Source organism: Camarhynchus parvulus, chromosome 8, assembly GCF_901933205.1.
Source record: "Camarhynchus parvulus chromosome 8, STF_HiC, whole genome shotgun sequence".
Classification (NCBI taxonomy): Eukaryota; Metazoa; Chordata; class Aves; order Passeriformes; family Thraupidae; genus Camarhynchus; species Camarhynchus parvulus.
Window position 1 is genome coordinate 3,277,862 of NC_044578.1, and position 22,874 is coordinate 3,300,735.

The window sequence follows — 22,874 nt, forward strand, 5'->3', positions numbered from 1 at the left end:
TCTGTTGTCAATCTACAGCCTCTCCATTCTGACTTATTTTAACCCACCAGAGCAACACCTTTAGCATCACCATAGATTTTCTTTGCACTTTTTGTTCTATCACCTTAATACAACAACCCAAACTGTGAGGTATCTAAACATCACTAAATCTGCTTCAAACTTAGGAGGAAGAAGAAAAAAGTTACACAACTTGGCCAAAGTCACAGACAAAATCAGTGGCTAAGGTGGGAATAAAGTCTGTGTACTCTGCCTCTCAAGTTAGGTTACACAGATTGTTTTCTCATTGCAAAATTCTGCTTTTATTTATACTCAGAAGAACTTGGTGCCGCAGTAGTTTGTGTCAATTTGAACTAGCACAGAGTGCCTCCCATTACCAGGCTGTTAATAACAACTACTTTGGCAAACACTGAATTTTTCCTGTGTCCTTAGGAAACACTACACCACATTTTAACAGGGTATTTGTTTGATCTGGAAGGCCAGGCAACTCACTCCTTATCTCCAGGACATGAAACAAGCCTGGGATTTGAGATGTCCAACAGTTCTGGACATCCATATCTGTTCATACTTAAGGAATTACAATAGGAGCAGGGATGCTGATAAACCAAGAAAAGCCCTTTTTCCTTAACCCTTCCTGGTAATGCTGCAGAAAACTCCACCATGGTTTGAACGGGAGCAAAAACCTCTCCAGCCCTAAACCCTACTCCTGTGTTGCATCTATCCATGGGAGAGTTTCCAGCTTTCTGGAGGACAATCCAAATAATGGCAAACACCATCATTTGGAGACATTTAGACAGTTACAAAACATATTTTAAAAGGGTGCAGGGTAGAAAGATTGGGCAGGGAAGCAGGAAGGCAGTGGAATGACACTGGTGTGAGAGATGCTGTGTAATTAGCCACTAGAGGGAACAAGAGTCATGCTCTTAATTAAGGTGCAGCCTCCTTTAGCAGGGGGGCCTGAGGGTTATCCTTGTCCAGGGAAGCTGGATGGGAAGGGGTTGAAGCCTTTCCCTGTAAACTTTGGAGTAGGACAAAGCTTTCCTGCCCTTTGTGTTTCATTCTCCCCTTTCAGATCTCTATAGGCCTCGGCATAAGCAGGGAACAAGACTTGAAGAATTTATACACCTTTCACATCTCCTACCTGCAATTAACTATTTTTTGCACCTGGTAAAAATGTTTAAACAAAAACCTGGGATCAGAAGATACGAGACAAAGGAGAGAATGAAAAAATAAGAAAAATGGCAAAAGAGACAAAGCTGTATTTTGCAGACAGGGTACACTTTGGTGTTGGCTCTTTTGAAGGAGAAGGGAAGAAAAATCACATTCACGTCATTGCAAATGGTGTGAAAAATGTGGAGTGATGCTCTGCTGACATCAATAGCCTGAGACTGTGGTTGGGAGGGAAGGGAAGGACCTGCACCCCTCTTGCCTGCTGACCTGACTGGAGCTGCATGAGAAAAATGAATGAGGTGAAAAGCAAAAGTCTCTCTTTTCCTCTGCTGAAGGACACAGACCTATTCAACAGCACAGCAAGGACTGAATCACAGACAAACAATCTTTTTATTACCATAAAAATGACAAATAAGTAACAGTTACAGCCTGTAAACACAAGACTCAAATTAAATAGAGTTCTAAGTGGTACAGTGTAAGTGGAAGCAGGATCCCACTCCTACTAAAGCCGGCTCAGCCTAAAGAGTATCAGATGTTACCCGGGCCTTAGAAGGCCTGGGACATAAACTATGTGTGTAAGAGAAAAAGAAGTCAAATGACTCATGACAGAGTTTGTTTTAATATAAATGACTTCTTCTGGCTCTCTGCTTTTAAAGCCTTGCCATCTTCAGATCCTGAGCAGCTAACCTGGGCAGCTGGCTCCCTCAGCCCTGTCCTTCAGTTTGTGTATAAAATGCTGGCATTTACAAACTCCTATTCCTCTGGCTGAGGAAGGACAGTTTATTTTAGCACTGTGATCAGTGCCATCACAAATCTCCCCCCTTCCAGTCCAAGAGCACTGGCACAGCCCAGTCAGTGCTCATATGCTGTGCCCAGAAAACAGAGGGGATTGCCACAAGGCTTTGCTGAAGTCCTGAAAGCCTTGAGAGGGGTCCTGAGGTGAGGGATCAGCAGTGACTGAGCCACAAACCATCCCTGACTCTTTGCTTTTCATTATGTGAGGACAGGGGTAAGGGAATCAGATGTGGGAAGAGTTGGGAGGAAAGAGGAAAGGAGAAGAGAGGAGAAGAGAGAAGACCAAGAAGTGTGAAAAGAAAAAGTGAAAATTACTAAACAAAAGAGAGGCACAAACCAGAGGCAAAAGTACAAGATGAAAGAATAAACAACATCAGAGTGGGAGCAGAGAGAAGGAGATGGTGGCTACTGGGGATTTAGTGCTGAAAGAGAAAAGCCCCATTCCTATCTTTATTCTCTTTCCATGCCTGATTCTCCCCTGGGATGAGTGGAAGGTCCATGTCCAGAAAGCCACACATTTGGCATTTTGTGTCTTATGGCAAATGTGCTGAATATCTACAGGGGCAAAGTTACACAAAGCAAATAAAAAAGAAGTGAATCTTGCATAGTCTCTCTTTCATGCAATGCAAGAATCATCCCTTAGATGGGACTATTGCAAAATTAAATGACCTTGCAACCACAACCAGTAAATAATGAGTAATGTGCTTGTATGCTCAAAGCTTTTATGCCAACCAGTCCAGGAACGTGAGGAGAGCTCATCACAAAAAGGCCCCATTTATCAGAAGGGCTTCACACAGCTTAGCATCTTTAGGGCCATTACTCACCTCCCACACCTCAGCTAAGTGCCAGCTCCCAACCTAGAGCCTAACACACATCCCATTTATCTCCTGGAAGATACATGAGCTGCTTCCCTCAGTCTGGTCTAAAGATACAGCATCCAATACCTAAACTATTTAAAGTTAACAGAAATGGGTGATTTCACAACAACATATAGAAAACCACCAGTCTGGGAAAGTTAGGCAGAAATTAAGTCTTAGCAGACATTTTGAAAGCAAAAGGAGTCTGCAGGCTACAAGGCTCAGCAGTATTTTGCTGAGTACATCCAAGGTGTTTGTGCTACAGGGCTGGGCAATGAAGGCACCTTTCAAAGGTGATGTGTTATCATCATCCACCCCATAGTTTTGGGAAGGAGAGGTTGGGATGGACGATGGTACAGCCCTCCCACATATGCCTGTCATGCAGAGACTTTTCAAAGGAAAAACTATTGATTAGAAGTTGGTTTCTTTTCCAGAGAGTTCTCCCTCAAGGGGGTCCCCTGTGCTTCCCAAACTTCCAAAGAAGTGACATGGTCAGATCTAACCATCTCTCATTAGTGAGGAGTCCATTGCCACAACACTTTTCTCTGTTCCTTGGCTCCCCCCAGAGCTCCCACACCCACACTCCTCCCTAAAACCTCTACCTGGCAAAGGACTCTGGAAGCTGCGTGGCAAACAGCAGCTGACAGCAGGTGCTCCCACAAACAGACCCTGCATGGGTCAGGAGGTATTTCTGTACTGAGGGTTAGTGATGCTCAGAGGAATGCAGCTCCCAGGAATGCTACACATTGAGAACATGCCCCATAAATCATTCCTAAGACAACAACCCAACTCGCTTTTGCTGTGCACTTATAAGGCACAGCAAGAAATGGGCACAGCAGCTCTCCCTGTTTGTGCTCCCCCAATGTTTTTCAAGCCTCATCTGGAGAAATATCTTTGTGCAAAAATCTGCAAGTCAGGCTTTTCCATGCCCGCTTGGTGGTCAGCCTTTCTGCCTTTATTTCCCTCAAGAGTGACAATTATGGTCTTGCTACTCATTACGTGGACACGTGTCCCAGTAAAAACAAAACAGAGCCACAAAGGAATTTTATATGGATTCTCTATATCCCACTGTCCAACTTCAAACTGTGCCACAGAAATTTTAAGCACAGGACATGTAAAAAGTTGTATCAAAACAAGAAGGAAAGGGTTGGGAATGGTTGTTATATGTCTTAATCTAAGAAACCAAGGAAACAAGAACATATGATTGAACAAAGAAAAGAGAATGCGAATTGGATTCCAATTCTGAGGAAAGACAACACCTTAAAAAAGCAGCTGCCTTCTAATAGGTGTTATGGGATCTCTCCTTCACCATTTCAGATCCGTGATTATATGAAAGGGAATAAAGAAAAATGTGTTTACTGTTAATCACAATAAAATGCATTGGACACTCTGAGATAGTAAACAGTCTTGTTAAACTATACAGAGAGAAAATGTTAAGAAACAAACCCCTCTAGAAACCTTAGGAGCAAGGATAACAGCATATGTAAAACATAAAACTTTTTCAAGTATAGGGCAGCAAAAGTATGTCCTAGTGGTCTGAACTAGTGGCACCAAATCCCACAATTAAGTGATCATAATGTCCTTCACAAACTTCAGAGTGAAAGACATTCAAGCATTTCAGACAGTGCTGTGACTCCACATGCTCGTGCTTGGCCACGGAACAGTCTGATCCCTGTGCTGACATAGCAAGAGTGCAAATCCCAGATGGAAAATTAATCTCACAATTTAGCCAGATTGAGTTTCCAATTCTCCAGTGCCTAACTTGAAGGTTGTTCTGCTCAGCTACTGAAGAGGTGAGGGCACAGAGACTTTAACTTGTCTGACATCCCAAACATCATTTAAGCAAGACACGCTCTGAAAAGGACCTTCTTGGCTACTGACAGTTACAAAAGATCCATGGTACCCTCTTTTGTCCTCATCCTTCCTATAAAATATTGCTATCACACTTTTCCTGCTTAAATGGCCTGGACAGAAGGGGAGACCAAGGTCCAAATGACTTCAGCTGTGTCTCTGAGCACATGGATAAAATCGGTCCCTAAAATAGAAAGGGGAAGGATCACAGTACGCTTTTAAGAAAGTATCTGTCTGCTACAAAGACACATTTATGGTTTCCTCATATTTATGGTTTTCCTCAAGAAAAGACAGGGTCAGCAAGCTGAAAAAACTGTAAGGTTGCGATATTATTAAACTTCTACAAGCTGATCTTAATCTTATTCTTCTTGAAAAAAAAATCAACTAATTGTACATCTCCTTTCACAAAGTCCACTGTGGTCATTTCATGGTTTGTTACAAAAATATGCAGCAGCAGAAGCTGCACTATTCCAGGCAGCATTTTTTCTCCTGCTTGCCAGGTCCTGGGCTTACTGACAGATGAGAAAAACACCATTGGTTTAAAAAGAGTCTCAACTTGTGCAGATTAACAAAACACTACATCTTATTCTTTGCCAGCATCAGCTGATGTGAGCTTTCAGCTTTTTTAAAGACATGACAATGTAAGTGTTAATCCTACAGACAGAGAAGGTTATATTCACATACATGTGGTTGTTTCTAACACAGTAATTCAGGGTGTGAAAGAACCAGAACTTGAGAGAAGTCAGTGGAGCTGTGCCACTGTGCAAAGCCAGCTACACTTTCAGCATAAAGACAGGTTAAATAGATTTCTTTTGTCATGCTTCCCTCCAAGAGGTCTTCATTACCTTTTCAGACCATCCTCATAAATGTGAAAAATAGGTAATAAAATCTTTATCACCAGTCTCAGCCAGAATTAATAAACAGGGAAGTCACATTGATATCCTGACACATGGTGCCCCATCTCCTTCCACCACTGCCCAAATGAAAGGCCATGGTTTATTTCATTAGTGTGGTATTTCATGCTTGTTTCTGCTTTCAGAGCAGCAACAAGGCCACATCCCTAAGTACTGGACTGCTGAGGTTGCTGCCTCCAGTGTTAGAAGAGCTGTGCCAAACACTCAGCTCCTGTAAATGGGCAGTTCTGTTATAGCAGATATATCACACGGACTCACTGCAGCTGCCTTTCCCTGTCATTAAAGAGTTACTGAGAAATTCCAAATCTGAACATTTGTGTACTGCCTGACATTTGAAATGCAGCACGCTGAGCTTCCACAAAAAGGACAGCACTTAACAAAAGACATAGCCTTTGTGTCCCATTACCTGTAGCATCCACAGCTTGTTCCTGAAGGAGCAATAACACAAACCAACTGCAAGAGCTCTAATCACCTTTATCATCTCAAGATGTGTCATCTCCCAGTGCACTGTGTCAGATTCCTCTTTGGGCTCTGATCCAGTAAAGCACTTCAGCACATGGGCAGTCCTGCCTGTCTCCAGCGGAGCTTCTTGCCTACTTGAAAGTCAGATGATGCCCCCCAGTGCTTGACTGGACTGGGGTACTGGAGTAAACTGGTGTCACTCCTCTGCAATCCTGGATCAACGCTGATTTGCATTAACTGGGAATGCTGCATCAGGATTGTGGACTAAGATCATCTGTCACTGCAGCAGCTATGTGACCTGCTATGACAAACTTTGACATTTACTTAGACAAGTTTTTACCTGTAATAATTTCAAGTGATATAAACCAACCACAAATCATCTGCGGTGACAATGAACTAAACACTACTGCACAGCATGTACTGATCTGATAATACATCAAATGTATGACAACATATAGCACTAGACATTGCACTCCCCCAAGAACATTTCACAGCAGCAGAATTATTTCTCTCCACTCCAGTATAAAAGGCAGCCAGCAGGATGATATCAAATGATGGCAGCTCTGCTTCTCATAAAAGGACCTTGGGGACTGCAAGGAGATTTGTGTATCTGCACTTCAGCAGCACAGCAATGTGGAAATGTTAAAGTTAGTAAAGCAAACAGACCTAAAATGAGAAGGGCAACAGATGTCAACCAGTATCACATGTCAGTAAACAGCAACAAGGCAGAGGGTACTTTTCTAAGCACTTTTGTGAAAGCATCGTGCGAGCAGCTACAGCCACATCTCAGCTGTGTGATCTCTACATGGTGGTGTTTGTGTGTGTGATTTAACTCCCACCAAGAGAGGAACTCCAGCCACATGGAAATGCTGTCCACTGGAGTCAGCTGAAAGAAAGTAGAAAGGTTTCTACATACTTGTTGTGGCTTGGAAAGTGAAAAAAGTCACACTCTCAAACTGATTAAAAGCTCATTCTGTGCTTGGCAGAGACAAACCAGCATTTATATTCCTCAGCTTTAATACAGAAGGATCATCCTTAGGGCAAAAGAGTAGTAGTGATTCATCTGCTTTTTACCCTCACTGCAAAGACTTCTGACAGTAAGGCCAAAATATGCTAACTAAAAAGGCACTCTTTGTACCATAAACACCAGGCCACAAGGAACTGGACAGTGGCCATTAAATCACTGCCTTTTCATTTCTCTCTCTCATCTATATTTCTCTCAAGATTTCTGGTAAGGAGGCAGCTGACTCTATACAAAAGCCAGAGGCATTGCCAGTATCTTGGTGGTTTCATGCATGCCATATTGAATCTAACTTTATAACACAGGGGAAAAGAAACCACTCTCAGCTAGGGAAAGCCATATTTCAGTGTCAAAACACCAAGGAAAGAGGTAAAGGGATGGAGTTCTACTGCCAAGTTGCTGCCCTGAGCCCAGTCTTGGTTAGATGTAAATATTCTCCAAGGCATTGAACATTTTACATAAAATAGTTTGGTTCTCAAAGTCTCTTAGAGAACCAACCAATGCCTACCTAAGAGAGCAGGAGCTTTTTACTTTGTGCCCGAGGATGGTCTCCACTAAACCTTGGGCTCAAACTCTACATGAGCAGATTTGGAGTTCTTGAAGAAAAGGAAGGCAAGGTCACAGCACCTTAACACATTCCTTGTGTACATCATGGTGCCTAAGAAAAACCATCTCCTTCCTCTGCCTTTCCAAAATCCTCTGATTAAGGGAATGCGAGAAAAAAACCAACATGGCAGAAAGGCCTTTGCTAAAAGGTGCATTAATTAGGTAAGGCAAGCCAAAGAAATGATTAATTTGCTGTCCTCCTTCAATATTATGTTTACACAAGTTGATTATAGCACTTAATTACTAATTCACCCTGCTCAAAAACAAGAGTGTTTTAAATTTTTAATGAGATGAGGGAAGGCAGCATTCCTGAACTCAACAGGGAGAAGTAATTTTATTTCCTCTTTTGATTTCCCAAGTTATTACCATTTCTAAGGAAAAACTTATCCCTTCCCTGATCTTCCACTCAGTCCCTGCTTTTGAAAATATGGAAATCACGGGACGCTTGCATGAATTTCAATCCATGGCCTGACAGGTGATGCTTTGGAAGAGGAATAGAGGATCAGATCATCAACTGCAGCGTGTCCACTGAAATAAATGGAACAAAATTACACCAGAAACAGCCTGATCCAGAAATGGAAATGGCCTAACCCCCTCCAGTTCTGTCAGCACAAAAGTTGAATATGTCCCAGTACTATTTATGGGAGCTCTTATGAAAATGTTGTCTCTTCCCCATTGCCAGTTGGTCCATTACCAAGGTTGTAGACTAATTGTACTCAGGAACTTCTTTACATTCATGACTGTCTGTAACACTTTAATTGTTACAAGGCAAACACTCTGTGTGTCCTATGTTCTTCCTGGCTGATCTTTATAAAACTTCTGCTATCTGTGGGGCTTGTTATTTGATTTTTCCCTCTGTGTTCTACCACCCAACGTCATCCTGAGCTAACTGACAGGAGATGTCCATCAAATGAAGCAAAACCCAGCAGTGCAAACAAAACTCTTCCAGGCTCTGTGGGTACAGAGTTGTGAGTGAATTATTTCCTGCACCACCTTAAGTTCAACTCCCACCATAGAGTCCACAGACTCTGAGCCAGGGGACCACGAGCCCCAAGGCTCCTGGGGCTGCTTCCAGGGCTGCAGGCTGGACCCAGGGCATTCTTCACCTGCTCAGCTGCTAAACAATTCAGCTAATCCACATGAGATAATTACCTAAGACCTCTTCCTATAGAATCCAGCTCATTTTCATGCACCTATGACCTGCTTTATAGAAACAATGAAAAAAAGAGCTTTTCCCTATCTTTTTGCAGGCTATACCATCAACTTGCTTAACAACCAAAACCAACAAAGGAAAGGCTAAATCTCCTTTAAAAGTTAATTTCAGACATGAAAAATCTTGTAGTCACTTAGATTCTAAATGCTAGTTCAGCGTTTCACACCAAAAATATTCACAGAAAGCTGATTATAGAGTTACCAAGAAAATGCACTCTAGAAAATCAGAGTTTCTTCTCTCCCATGCTGGCCAGTAACAATGCCCCATGTGAATGCAGCATATCCAAAATAAATCTGGTAATCTGGTTCCATACAGGTAATTTTATTAATTGCTTTAATACGCAATTAAGGAATAGTCAGTGAGCTGCAGGGTTTTATAAGGCAATAATCCTGTTCCCTGGTGTACAGCTCTGTCCCAAAGAGTGGGCTATCAAAAAAAAAAAAATTAGCTGGATGACTGCCAAATCAAACAGCACCTTCTTCCCATTTTCAATTACATACGAGTGAGGCAGAGTAACGAGGATATACTGGAAACTTTGACATTTATTTATTGAACATTTTACTGAGAAGGAATTCCTGGCTGGCTAAACCGGAAACTATATTTTTACTATAGAAACAATCCCATAGAAAAGCAGGATCCTGTTGCTCAGCATGAAAGGAATGGCTAGAACCAATAAATTGACCCACCTAAGCCAGCAGTGTTAAAGTTATTTCATTCGATAGAGCATGTATTTCAAAAATCCAACTCCCAAAAATACAGTCTATTTCACAAATCTTTATGCCACGCTGTTTTACACAGCACTGTCTGCTGGGGCCCAGCCAGGCTGGGTTAGAGCTCCCACAAAACCACTCAAGAGAAAAAGAGTGCAGCATCTGTAGGGGCAAATGAAAAGACAAACCAAGATGAAATTCAGAGGACTTTCTCTCCTTTCTGGAGTTTCTAGAGACTAAATAATCCAGAGATGAAATAGGGAAGAACTCACCACACTGTGTGGTTTTTTTTTTTCTTTTTGGATAGACCAATTGTTTTACCACAGAGGAGAAAAATGCAGGGAGAGTAAATGAAGAGGAAAATAGGGAAGTCAACATTCTTTGAAGCAACAACATATGGTGACCAGGCCTGAGAGATGGAGGTTATAAATCTTCCCTTGATAGAATTACCTAAAGATGAAATTGCAGCTTCAAGGGGCTTGAACTTTTCAGTCCACACTAGGAGCTTGCAAATTAACCTGTTTGGTCACAGCTTTTGCATTAACCTTCATTTCCAAGGCTTCTCTGTAAAGGCTGAGTATATTGAGAATTTTGGCGTTAATACAGATATTGTCATAGAAAGCACAAAAAACTTTGCACAAATCACTTGAAATATGAAGAAAAATATGTGAAAATGAAGAATTAGAACAAAATGCTGAATTGTTCAAAGAGCTGCAGTATGGGAAGGGAGAAGAGACAGGAGGCATGTTGCTGCATGTTCCTCTGTGAGAATAAACTTATTTAGGGACACCAAAGGATAAAGGAAAAGCTCTTTAGTGTTCCAGCCACCATGACCCACTGCTCAAAACACGTCAGGGAGAGGCTCCTGCTGTCCCACGTGGGGTGGGTGCATCAACAGCCATGTGTGGTGACTGCCTGTATGTCCTTGGAAAAACCATCCTCTGAAGCAGCTGCTTCCCCATCTGCAAATCCCAGAGATGGGGCACCACAGGACCAAGCACCAGGGCTGTGCAGGAGGATGAGAGTTCAGCAACCAGCACAGACACAGAGCTACCCCAGGAAATACCACCCAATTCCAACACATTTCTGACCTGTGCAGGTAAATAAAGCCTAACTCTGACTACTCCATAAGGTCACCACAGAGTTGGCTCTTCCCTAGGTGACCCACCTTGTCTTTCCTCTGCTGAAAAGGATGTCCTGGGGGATTTTGAGGACCTTGCCTTTGTGTCCAGATTCTGAGTGAGATAGCTGCTCTGACCTGGCTGCCCCATGCCCCAAATACCTACAGGATGCACATTCCATCAAATTCAGCATCCCTGGTGGGCAGCAGCCAGAGCTCTTGTCAGCAGAGCATGGTAGAGATGGGCTAAGATTAACAGAAGTGACTTAGAGGTATCCAGATTTGGGTGCTACTTCCAAGCTGTCCTAAAACTGCTTGAGTTTTAGAAAGTGGAGAACAGCCAACCCATAAAAACCAGGGAGCTTTTAAATGTTTTGATTCTGACATTGAGTGGAAATGTCCAAAAATTGTTCTGAGAAATGCGACCAGTGACTGGGAAAAATACAGTAAAAAATCCTTTTCAAAAAACCATAGACATAAGGAGAGAGGTTATTGTAAAAAACCCACAGCTCCCTCCTTTACTATTACACTGAGCAAACAAAGAGCTTTGGAAAGCACAGTAATTAAGCACAAACCATCTATTAGAGGAGAGGTAATAACCTGTATTTGCAAAATCTACAAAGATGCTGAATGTTTGCAGCACCTCTAAGAAAGAGTTGTTTTGGAAAATGTGTTACAAAAACAAATGTCAGTGAGGTTACTGAACTGCACTGGTAGATACACATTTGCACTTCCCTGACCCCTAAAATAAATGTATTCAATTTCTCCTTTGTGATCCCATTTAAAAGCTAAATGCTTTTAAAAATATTCATATCTCTGACATTACTGGATATTCTTCTGAAATATTTTTATACATAAGGGCAGGGTTAAAAACTAAAGGTAAGTGGATACACAAAAATTGTATAAAACACAACATAGAAAACTTCACAGCATTAGCTTTTTCCAATGCTGATAAAAACAGACTTAATAAAATCAGTTTTAAGATGTTCAGTTATTGTACAGTAGTGAAAAACGTCCTAGGCTTGGAATGAAATGTGTGTTTAGAGGCAGAAGACTAAGGGAAGAGTAAGAATTGGAAATGAAGTTCCTGTCACCAAAAGTTGCTACTGAAATTACATTTATCAAAATGAGGCCTCCTTACAAGCGCTAAAATTATTACACACAGATATATATGTTGCACTGTGTATTTGCTGCAATGTGATTCATTTTAATGGAAACATTCTTATGAAAGGAAACTGCTCTTTGTGCTAACCTACACAGCACTGTAGAATATTCCCATCTGGAGAATTGCCAAGCACAGCCCAGCTCCTCAGCTTATGCTGAGCTGTTTATGGATTCCAGTGGAACTGCACCAATTTAACCAGGTCAAGGAGCTGACCTCCCTTTTCACAAAATATCTCCAGATAAGCTTTTGTGCAAAATTTCATCTACAAATATCTGTCCCTGATGTTATAAAGCAAAATGCAACAAATGTATTAGGGACCATCCTGATAAATCATTTTGTCCAACTGCATTTTGCTCTTCAGTGTCCTTGTGCAGCATGAGGAGACGACATGGCTTATGGGATTGCCAGGTGGGAAAACAGGCATGATTTGGGACACTCAGACCCTTCGTTGGGTTTCTGATGCCACTGTTGTTTGTATAAATGCAGCTAAGCCATGCTTTGACTGATCCACTAAAAATAAAAGCCTCATTGCTACTTTTTCAGCTGTTAATGGACTGAAATAACATGAATGAACATGCAGTTCCATCCTCATTATTAACTCTGCATTCACTGGGAGCAGAACAAGAGCTAAGATGTGTTATTTTTTACTGCATAAATAATGCTAGTTGCTTCTTATGTTTAACATTCCTCAATATGAAGGAAGGAAAGTAGGACAAATGTAACTGAGATGAAAGTGTGACCTTCCTGCAGGATCAGAGCCTTGCCAAATTCCCTGTATTGTCTGTAAAATTACATGGGCTAACTTCATATACAGCAGCTTCTGTGCATGTCCCCACACATGTCCAAAGGCAAATGAATCCTCAACACACCTAAATAATATCTGGAGTTAAACAGAGGGTGGAGAGAAGGCGATGCTGGATCTTGTCTGGCTGTAGAGAAGGGACAAAATTTTCCACTTGGATTTAGGCGTGTGCGTGGTGGCAGAATCAAGGTGTAAGACACATTAAAACTGAACAGAAAATGACATAAAATCAGGTGCTGCATACCTGGATAGATGCAAAATCCCCAGAAGCACAAGCTCCAAGAATAGCAGCACCCACCAAAACAGACTCCACTTCTTTGGACAGCACAACAGGTTTGCCTGCAGAGGGAAGAGCCAGGCCTCTGTTAGAGAACACAGCAGCACCAGCAGCTCCACAAATAATTAAAACAAAAAAAGACAAACAAAAAAGGAATCAAAAACCATTATTCAAAACCCCATTCAGAGCTACATTCTGCTTTAGGTTAATGTAAATCTCTCTGCTCTGTGGTTCCAGGCTCCAAGGAAAGTGCAGCATTTAAATAAAATCATTTTAGCAAAATATTAATGCAGAACATAAAGCACACAAAAAACAACCCCCCAGATCTTTGACACTGGCTATTTATCTCATTCAAAGGGCTTGGTATAAACCTGTTACCCACACCCTCCAAACCCACGTGCCTATTAAAAGTTGACCTGGAGGGGAAAACAAGGCGGTCTCCGTTTTGTCTCTTTTGCAACAAACAAAAAAAGACTGTTTGTGTTTGGTTTTGAACATACAGCCAACAAAGCCAGCCTGGTTTTGCTGGAAGACATGAAAATATGAGTAGTAAATTTTCTCAAGCTATGTATGAAATAATAAAAGAAATCTTGTCTTCCAATTTGTGCAAGATACTGGAAAACAAAATTAAAACACTGGAAAAACAAGCAAACAAGATTCTAAGTAGAATAATTCTAAAGTAGAATTAAATATTAGTGTTTCATCACCCATGGGTACTATTGAGAACATACTTTCCCTTGGTTTATGCAGAATTTTCTGAGACCTGTTTCATTAGTGTAAAGAAAAGCAGGAAAGGGCTAAAAAAACAAACAAAAACTAGCCTGCTTTCTTAATTCCCCTGAAAAATCTAAACCAAGAGCATAAATCTAAACACTTTTCTAGCTGCGTTTCAGATGCTTATCCTCACTAAACTGAAAAATTTAATATTCCTGCAGTATTTGGCACATGTCTGCATTTTCAGTACTGAGATAATGTCATTCAGTGAATGATGATGCAAATACAGGGGTGGGAGCAGGGATTCCGGCTCAGAACAGTCTCCACCATATTATACCCCAAAAAACGCTGCTCCTGAGAGCCAGCTGTAAGATTAGAAGGAGCTGAAATTTGGGTGAAGTCCTAAAATCAGCCACAAACAACTTCCATAGAGGAAAAAGGCAAAATGCACACTTTGCAAAATGAGAAATAAAATTATTGCTATAAAAAAGCAAATTCACCTTGCACCAAGCTTTCAGTTAGTCGATGCAACCTGAGCATTCCTGCAGCTCAGCTGAAGCACAGCTCAGGACTGGGGTCAGCTTGGAACAGCAAATCTCAAGCTCAGAGCTCTGTGGCTCTTTGCCAGGCGTCAGTGAGCAATTTTCAGCGTGCTCTAAAATTTACTGCCCATTTCCCGCACGGTCAGAATGAATACGGAATTCTTACCAGGCAAACAAAAAGATCAAGATACTTTTTAAGTGGCCTGTGGAATTATCTATTGGATGTCTGCATGGCTGAGTCATGGGCATTTGTCGCTAACAATAATATATTCAGATTTTTTTCTTTTCAGGAAAGAATGGGGGATTGATCCTGGAATGTTAGTTATTTTATCTGATAGGCTCTAATGAGTTCAACATAACCAAGAGCATTTCAGTCAGATGAACTCTGACATCCCTTGTCAGTCACTGATTTTACAAATGGGGGAGAACTCCAGACTGCAAAAAGGCCTTTTTGTACTGAATTGTACTTGGCCATTAGTTACAGTCAAAGAACTTGTGATTACATTTTAATCAGAATACCTTTTCACAGATCTTTTCTTTTACACATCACCACCCAGCAGCCCAAGTCTACACATAGCTGAAATTCACCTAAAATATGTGAGTTTTTGAAGGAAAGGCATGGACTTAACAACATTTTTCACAAAGCATCACTTAGACTACAATATATTTAGTGAATTTTAAGGTCAACAAGCATTATGTTTTTTGCTTGTCCCTCAGGGTTATAAAGTGTGGTTTGATGTTTGATGTCAGATCTCTGGACCAAACTCCCCAAATTTGGGCCTTAAACATCATTTATGACACCTTAACTGATCTTAATTTGAAATAAACCCAAAACACACATCACTCAATGTTTCTCTGAAGTCCTTTACACTAAATTTTGTTATTTTTTCCACATTTTTTGAAGTGTATTCAACTGACTCGCAGGTGTGCAGAGATGTTCAATACACACAGGTTGAAGGGAGACCAAAAACATCATGGAATGAAACACCATGGAGTTCCTCTTGTAGTCAAACACACGACCAGGGCCTTCCACCCACCAGGAATTCTACAAAACCAAGGGCAACACCTTGCAAGAGGAAAGATCCAGGTGTTGTGCCCTAAACCACATCAGTGACACAGGCATGGAAGCAATTCAGGAAAGAATTGTTCTATAGGATGGATGCAGCTTGAGCAGGAAGCGTCACAAGTCAAATAGGGTGAAGCCAATAGAAGGAACATTTCATTGCAAATTTTTTGGCAATGCAGCAAAATACAGCTCTATATGAAGTCTTTATTTTTCCAAAGACAAAGTACTTAGACACCTCAAAAAAAAGTATTTCCACTCCTTTTCATGCCCTTCCCCAAGCTCACCAGTAATGTCAGCATGCATCTGCACAAAGAGAGGGTTCTTGCTCAGCCCACCACACAGGAACAGCGTGGTGATCTCATGTCCTGCAGCCTGCATTGCCTCCAAAATGTGTCTTGTTCCTAACTTCAAAAAAGGGGGGAAAAACAGAACCAGGTGAGAACAGGAGAGCAGCCAGGAACAGAAACACACCTGCATGGTAAAGGCATCCCCACCAGAACCTTCTCTTTGCACAACAGCATCTGAAAATCCAGCTCAGAAAAAAGGTTTCAATTCTGAAGCCAAATAGCAAAGCAGAATAAAAAGAGAACAGAAAATAAAAAACTGTTTTCTGTCTTTTCAGCAAAAAGGAAAACCTGAAGAATTTTGTATTGGCTTAACTACTTCTCTTGGCCTTTGCCCTGTGCAAAATAAAATGTTCCACTTCATGGCTGGATTAATTGAAACATCTCAAATGCAGGCATATTTTAAACTTTTCATTTACAGTCTCCATTCTGAGAAACTCAAATCAGAATGGCAGAAGCAAATGCTTTGCCATTTTCATAAAATTTTTTTTTTTTTTGTTCACTTTGCTTCCCTCCTCACTGAAGTCAGTCTTCTCCCTATTTCCCTCTTGCAAGAATATTTTCCATTTCTTTGACAAACTCTTTGACCAAAAATAATTCCCAGCTCTTTAAAATACCTTGGAAGTTAAGTTTGAAGATCATATTTGACAAAATGTCAAATTCAAGGCAAAATGTTGCCCAGGCTGACTCTTGGTAGGCAGATTCCCCACAATCTGGGCAGAGTTTTCATAAACTGTTATTTAGGTTTTCTTTAGACCATGCTGCAGTTCATTAAGAGGGTGGCAGCTGTAACAAACCCCTCTTCGAATAAAAGCTACTGAAAATGGAACTTGCAGGGCTCCACCAGGCTGGAGATGTCCACAGTGAATGCCCAGCACTATTCTGGACAGGCCTTCAAATGTATTTTGATTTTTAGACAAGCAGTTCAGAGGAACCTGAGCAGCCCCAGCCCCAGCTGACTAAATCCATCGCTTCCCTATTGACACAGAGGGCTGATCTCCAAATTGCACTGCCACAATTTTAATTATGGAAAAATCAACTGCTCCAAAAGGAGCCTGCCTGCTCAGAACAGGCTGGACAGCCACAATTACACCTCTGATCATGTTCTCATCTGGCCAACTGTTGCATTGCACTTTGCAGTGAATAGTTAAAAGGAGATTCTCTTTCACTGCTTCTGAAATTCAAATTTATTAACAACTTCTCTCACAACATACACACGTCAAAGACCCTGAGAAAGAACATGCTGTGAAAATTATTTTGTGTTTACCTGCCTGGAAAATTGTATTCACACAGCAATTTAAATTAAAGCCAGACCTATTTCACTGTGGGTGGGGGGGAGGGAACTAATTTAATCCTGGGTTGGAGAAAATGCAAATTGAGGGGCTTCAAATGCAAATTTTATATAAAAAGGAAAAAGCATCTCCTGCTGAAAAGAAAACTAGAGATTAACATTCTGTGGGCAGGCCTACACTTTGTACAAGATTTTTACATAGGTTTAAAGTTTATCTTGCACCCATTGAAGACAGCTAATGGTACAAGATTACTACAACTGTTTCCTTCAATAAAAGTGAAGCTAAAATTGGGAGTGAAAATTTGATTTCCTAGGAATCCCATTAGCAATTAGCAAATATATAGAGTCAAAACCAATGTTCTCTGTCTACTTTTTAGTTACTGTTTCAATGATGCTTTGGGGAAAAAATAATTTCCCTTAACTTATAGTGAAAACTACAATATGTCCTTTTTATACTAAATCAGCTCTCCAAAAGATATGCAGCTGCTGAGTTTACTGCTCACGACAGTATTTGTGCTTTACAATCAAGTTTGAGCTGTATCATACAATGAGATAATAGGTGACTTTCCCAGGATTTCCAGCAGAGAAGGTTTCCACTTCGTTAGCATGAGATAATCACAGGGCACCTGTTCCAGACTGGGAAGTTCCTTTCAGGGGCAGGATCAGTCCCTGGCATTGTTGAACCTCTCCTCCACTTTCTTCTTTCAATGGTGGGATTATACTGAAGCATCAGGTATAACCCAGCTACATTCATCTGCAAAAGGCTCCAAACTCACAACAATGAATCCCAGGCTGGGGTTAAGTTCTCCTTATTTGCTGAAGAGGGAGGGTTAACACATGAGATGAACAATTCCCAATAAATTTACAGCAGCCGCCCACCCTCTCCATCCCAGATGGCTGACCCAGCCTAGAAAAGTTGTTGCTTAACCAGGAGAGGAGTTTGGAAGATTTCCAACTGAACAGAGTTTTGTCAGGAAAACTCCCCAATTCATCAGACTGTTCATGTTTTGCAAAAACACCTCAAGTTCAACAAATTTAAAAAAAATAAAAATAAAAAATGGACAGAAAGGATGTTAAAGGAATGTGGATTTCAGTCATCAGAAACACCCTGGGCCAGGCTTTCCAAACCACTTTTGTGAGCCAGGGCTTCACCTCACAACAGAACTTCTCGTGAACTGGAAATCCTGGGTTCAACAGAAAATCAGGGCAGAACAAAAAGAATTCCGAGAAATTCCCCATCCCTGGCGCTGGCAAACAGCAGGGACATTTCCCAGCCTCCCTGCCCTGCCCTGCCCAGCCAGGGCCACAGGCTGGGACTGCTCCCCTCGGGGCAGGGACACAGATGTGCCCTGCTGGGTCTGAAGCACAGCCCTGGCACAGAGCTCTGCCTCACCCAGCGGGCAGGGAGGGCACATCCAGGGATTTGGGAACAATCTGAAGCTGAGGCTTTTCAGGGAGGGCAGATCCAGGGATTTGGGAACAATCTGAAGCTGAGGCTTTTCAGGGCAGCACAGAGCCCTTTGTACAATTGCCAGAGCTTTTCTCCCCCCCTCTCAGCCTCCCTCAGGACAGCTGGGATGTGAACACTGCTCCTTGTGCTGTCAGCCTCCTCCCTCACATCTGCACCAGAGGCAAAAGCTCCACATACAGAATTGCCATAAGGACAGGATTTTTTAGGGGAACATCTTCCCCCACAGTCTGCTGATTATCCTCCAGTTGGGAGTGGTCACCAATATGGGTGAACAGTATCCTACTCCTTTAAGAAGCCCATTAAGTGAATTCATGTATTATTAGAAATCTGGTTAGCAGAAGGGAATGATCAGTCTGCACAGAACAATTAATTTCTTCTTTTATGCACTAAAAATGTCTTACAGCAATGGCTTGGATCGTGGCCAGGTAGATAAGGGCAAGTTCATCCAGACCCCGAGACAATGTTAGTCCAACAACCTGTGCAAAGATCAAAAAGAAGATGTAAAAATCCAGCCAAAGTAAAACTTTATTATTCTCTATGGCTTCTTGTTGTAACAAGTTTTAAGTGCTAATTCCAAGCCATGCTTCTGTGAGCTGTACACATAATGTTATGTTAAACATGTTATTCCTGATCTGGGGAAGAGCCACATAAATTATCCTTGCCCTTGTGAAGAAATAAAGAACAAACAGCATATTGTATGGGATTAGAGATAGATTAACTCTGACAGCTTTATGTTATGACTCAGATATTGCTCGTGAATGTATTTAATGTAATAATATGAAAATGCTATTACATAAAAATAACTTTTTAAAAGCATTTCTCCCCCTCCCTCCCAAGCACCCTAACACTGAAACACAATTAATAATTAAATACTATATCTTAACCTTCTTTACTCTGACATAAATCAATACTGCCCTGTAGTTACTCTGGATTAATATCAGGCAAGACCTGAATGCAGACAGAATTGTGACAGAAAAAATGGGGTGCTATTACCAGTATTTGCATACAGCCATCATAGCAATGAAATTGTGATTTTGCTGCAGCATGTAATTCTTTCATAAAATAATGGAGGTATTATTAGGACCCAAAAATATATAGGCCTCTTTTTTTTAAATGTTTCCCTCATTTGTGGCTTAAAACATGCAGCAGTGCTTATACCTTTCCTACCTCAGCCTTAAATACAGCAGATTTTGGTGCTGGTGAGCAGCTTGAGAGGCTCACTTCAGGGACAATCTGCCATTTTGAAGGAGATATTTACATTAATCACCAGGTATTTTGGTATCTCCAGATTATACTCTTGCATCACCCTTCTGTTACAGTTCTGCACAGCCCTGGCTTGTGAGTGAGCTGATCTATCACTGTAAACTCAAGGAAGAGGAACACCCAAACTCTGAAAGTTGGGCTGAAAAGCTGTTTAAATCAACCACCTATGGTCAGGATATTTCATTCCTTTCCCAGACAGGTTTACCCAAATTGCTCTTGAAATTCATTGCAACAAATTGTAAGATTTGTTATCTCACCTGCGAGATAACAGCAGCAAGAGCTGTGAAATGTGATTCCTAGGAAAGGTACCTGCACACAACATTCCTCAAGTTTTTAGAAAATTAATGTGGCTGTAGTGATATCTCAAGTACAATAATCTCTGGTTTTCTACTGAAACATCAGCAATGCAGCAAGAAACCCAAATCCTTTGGGACAGTGTAAATATCTAAGGAGGAGTACTCTCAAAATTGAAGAAAAGCTCCTTCCAAAATGCTTTTTTTTTTTCTTTTTACCCTGTATTGACCTTTTTGCAAAGACAGGCTGTTTCTTACCATGCCCTTTAGTGTCAGATCTGTTAAGGGAGATCTGTTACCATGGAAATCTGGCCAAACATGTAAATCAACAGTGAGGAAACCCACAGGCAAAGATTTCTTAATCAGATCCAGGTGACTGTTCAAGTATGTATATATACTTTGAGCACTGCAAGAAAAACAAGTTGGAAAAAGAGGGGGGAGGTTATTCCTCAAACATAAAACATTTGTACCACCACCAAATGCAGAAACCCCACTAAAGAACAGCAAAACCCCACTGCCTGCCAAGGCCATGGCACTGCAAGGATATCTCTGTTCACGTGGGCACAACAGGCCATCAGAATTCCTTAATTTCCTGGGATGAGGGGAGATAATGTGACCTTGAGCTTGTCCACTGACTCCTAAGGGTCCCCAGAGCTGTTTGAGATTTGAGGGCTGCTGCTGCTCCTCTCCCACAGCTGAGGGAGGAGTAAGGAGGATTCCAGACAGAAATGAAAACCAAATTCCTTTGCAAATGTTTAAAAATTTCTCTGATTGATTAATCAATAGCACTGGATGTACAGCTTTCCTTTTTTAAACCATAATTATTTCAGTGTGTGTTATGATTAAAATGCAGCACTAAGGGTGGAGGAGAGAAAGTGAGTGGCTGCTATTTTAGGGAGGAGCCCAACACGGGCCTAAATATGATTGTATCTAAGTTCAGATGCTACACCCAACTCCACAATATCCAACAGACTTTTTTCCTGGACTTAAGACTAATGGTGAATTCTTCAGTGCCTTGGCTTGCAATGACTCTAGTGACATTCCATTTAAAAAATGTTGCAATTACACTCAGAATATTTTTTTCAAACACTCATCCTATCACAAACAAACCCATAGATATTTTCCAACTCCTTGGAAACCTCCAAGCAGGGCATTTAATTCTAGACATGTGGGTCAATAATAGCATCTAACCCTAATTACAATTGATTAGTCATTGTCTCATCCACTGCAGACCCAAACAGTGATATTCATTTAGCCTCTACATGTATATTCAATCATGCACTAATGAGATCCCTAAGGGAATTTGGCATATGCTTTACTAGTTTGACTTCTGACCCACTAGCAGCTGTATATTTATACTTTGCATTCAACCATTCAGTTGCATGTTTTTTCAATTATACCTTACCATGTGTACATTATCAGAGGATATCATTCAAAATGAAGTACACTTGGAAGACATTAAAATAACTAATTTACATCATTATTCACGTCCTTTAAATGTGCTTTATGTGTCTTCCTGGACCCGAATTATGATAATTTGGAGGTCACCATCATTTCTTTCCTGTTCTTGTAAAAGTGGCCCTGTTTTCTCCATCCCTAAAGCAGTACACGCTAAGGATAAAGTAGTTTTAATTCCAGTCTCAATCATGGCTTGACTGTTGGGAAGGATAAAAAAGGAAAGCTTCACTCAACCACCTGACATCCCAGCCTCTCTCTCCTCTCCTCTCCATCCTGGTTGATTGCTCTCACAAGGATTAGCCAGTTGTGCAGCTCTGTCAGAACACAAGGACTTGAACAAAAGGAGGCTGAAGTTGAGCCAAATATGCTTAAGATCCACATAACCTTGGAATTACACATTTTCCCATACCTTTTTACATTTTATCTTTTTTCCTAAATATAGATAAGGGTTCAAGGCACTACATTTGGACTGAGTGACCAGCAAAATCCCTCAAACACCTACCAGAGCCTGTTTTACCACCTTTGTGTTTATCAGTGTAACACCATCACCTCCTGGAGCTTTTTCTACTCAGTTCTCTGTGAAAGTATCAGTGGCAGCTGCCTCTGACCTGCAGAGCTGAGCACGAGCTGATGCCATGAAAAAGGAACTGTGCTGAAAGTGGAGAATAAGAAATCAATGCAAGGCTGCCCAGAGCTGTGTTGGGACATGACTTCAGAAAGCAACCAGAGGTTGGTATTTAATCTGAAAGATGCCAGCAAGTATCTTTCAAGGAAAAAAAACCGTAAATTTTTCAATTTCTAAATTTAAAAAAAAAGGTTCTAAACCACCTAGAGACACAGAGAACTGCCAAATATGATTCTGATATTCTGCTAGAAAGATACCAGAATTGCTGGTGGATGTTGTGTGTGTAACTTCAATGCTTTATTTTCAGGAGACATCTCTTTAGATGGGGAAATGGCACTGAGATCTGTAGGAAAGGGAATTCTGCCCTAAACCAGCACTTCACCAAGTGCCAAAGGACACACAAACTTTGCTGCCAGTTAGACACTTTCCTTCTCTATCAGACTAGAAATGGTCATTCTAGAAACCAGAATTATTTACACTTTAAAGCAAAAAGGATCATATTATTTCTTTTAATTTCCTACTCCAATCTACCTGAACAGGATTTAACAGAGCAGTGATGACTAAATGTCAGACCTGCACAATATGTAGGATGAGGAGCAAAAGTGATAACATCACAGCAATTTCTGCAACTCACTGAATTGCCTGAAAAACCCCAAGATTTGGTGCCCAGAGATTGTGCCCATCAGATAGACCAAATGCTACATTTAAATTATCCAGAAAATCCTTGTGTAATTCAACCCTCTCCACTTCCAGTAAAAGAGAAAAAAGAACCCAGGAATAGGACTGGGAGGGTTGCACAAGCCTGGCCTTCAGCAGCAGTGGTCAGAGCTTGTCTGAGCCTCTCACA

At 41.2% G+C, this 22,874-nt stretch overlaps 1 protein-coding gene across 3 annotated transcripts in view; it reads right to left on the reverse strand.

Moving 5' to 3' along the window:
- Positions 1 to 22,874, reverse strand: part of FGGY (FGGY carbohydrate kinase domain containing) — a 126,691-nt gene that overhangs the window by 12,711 nt on the left and 91,106 nt on the right. For all 3 annotated transcript variants that reach the window (XM_030953401.1, XM_030953402.1, XM_030953403.1), the window contains 4 exons: positions 20,203 to 20,350; positions 18,790 to 18,864; positions 15,567 to 15,687; positions 12,928 to 13,022 (listed from right to left, as the gene is read on the reverse strand). In XM_030953401.1, the coding sequence (XP_030809261.1) occupies positions 12,928 to 13,022; positions 15,567 to 15,687; positions 18,790 to 18,864; positions 20,203 to 20,350 (439 nt within the window). The remainder of the gene's footprint in view (positions 1 to 12,927; positions 13,023 to 15,566; positions 15,688 to 18,789; positions 18,865 to 20,202; positions 20,351 to 22,874) is intronic.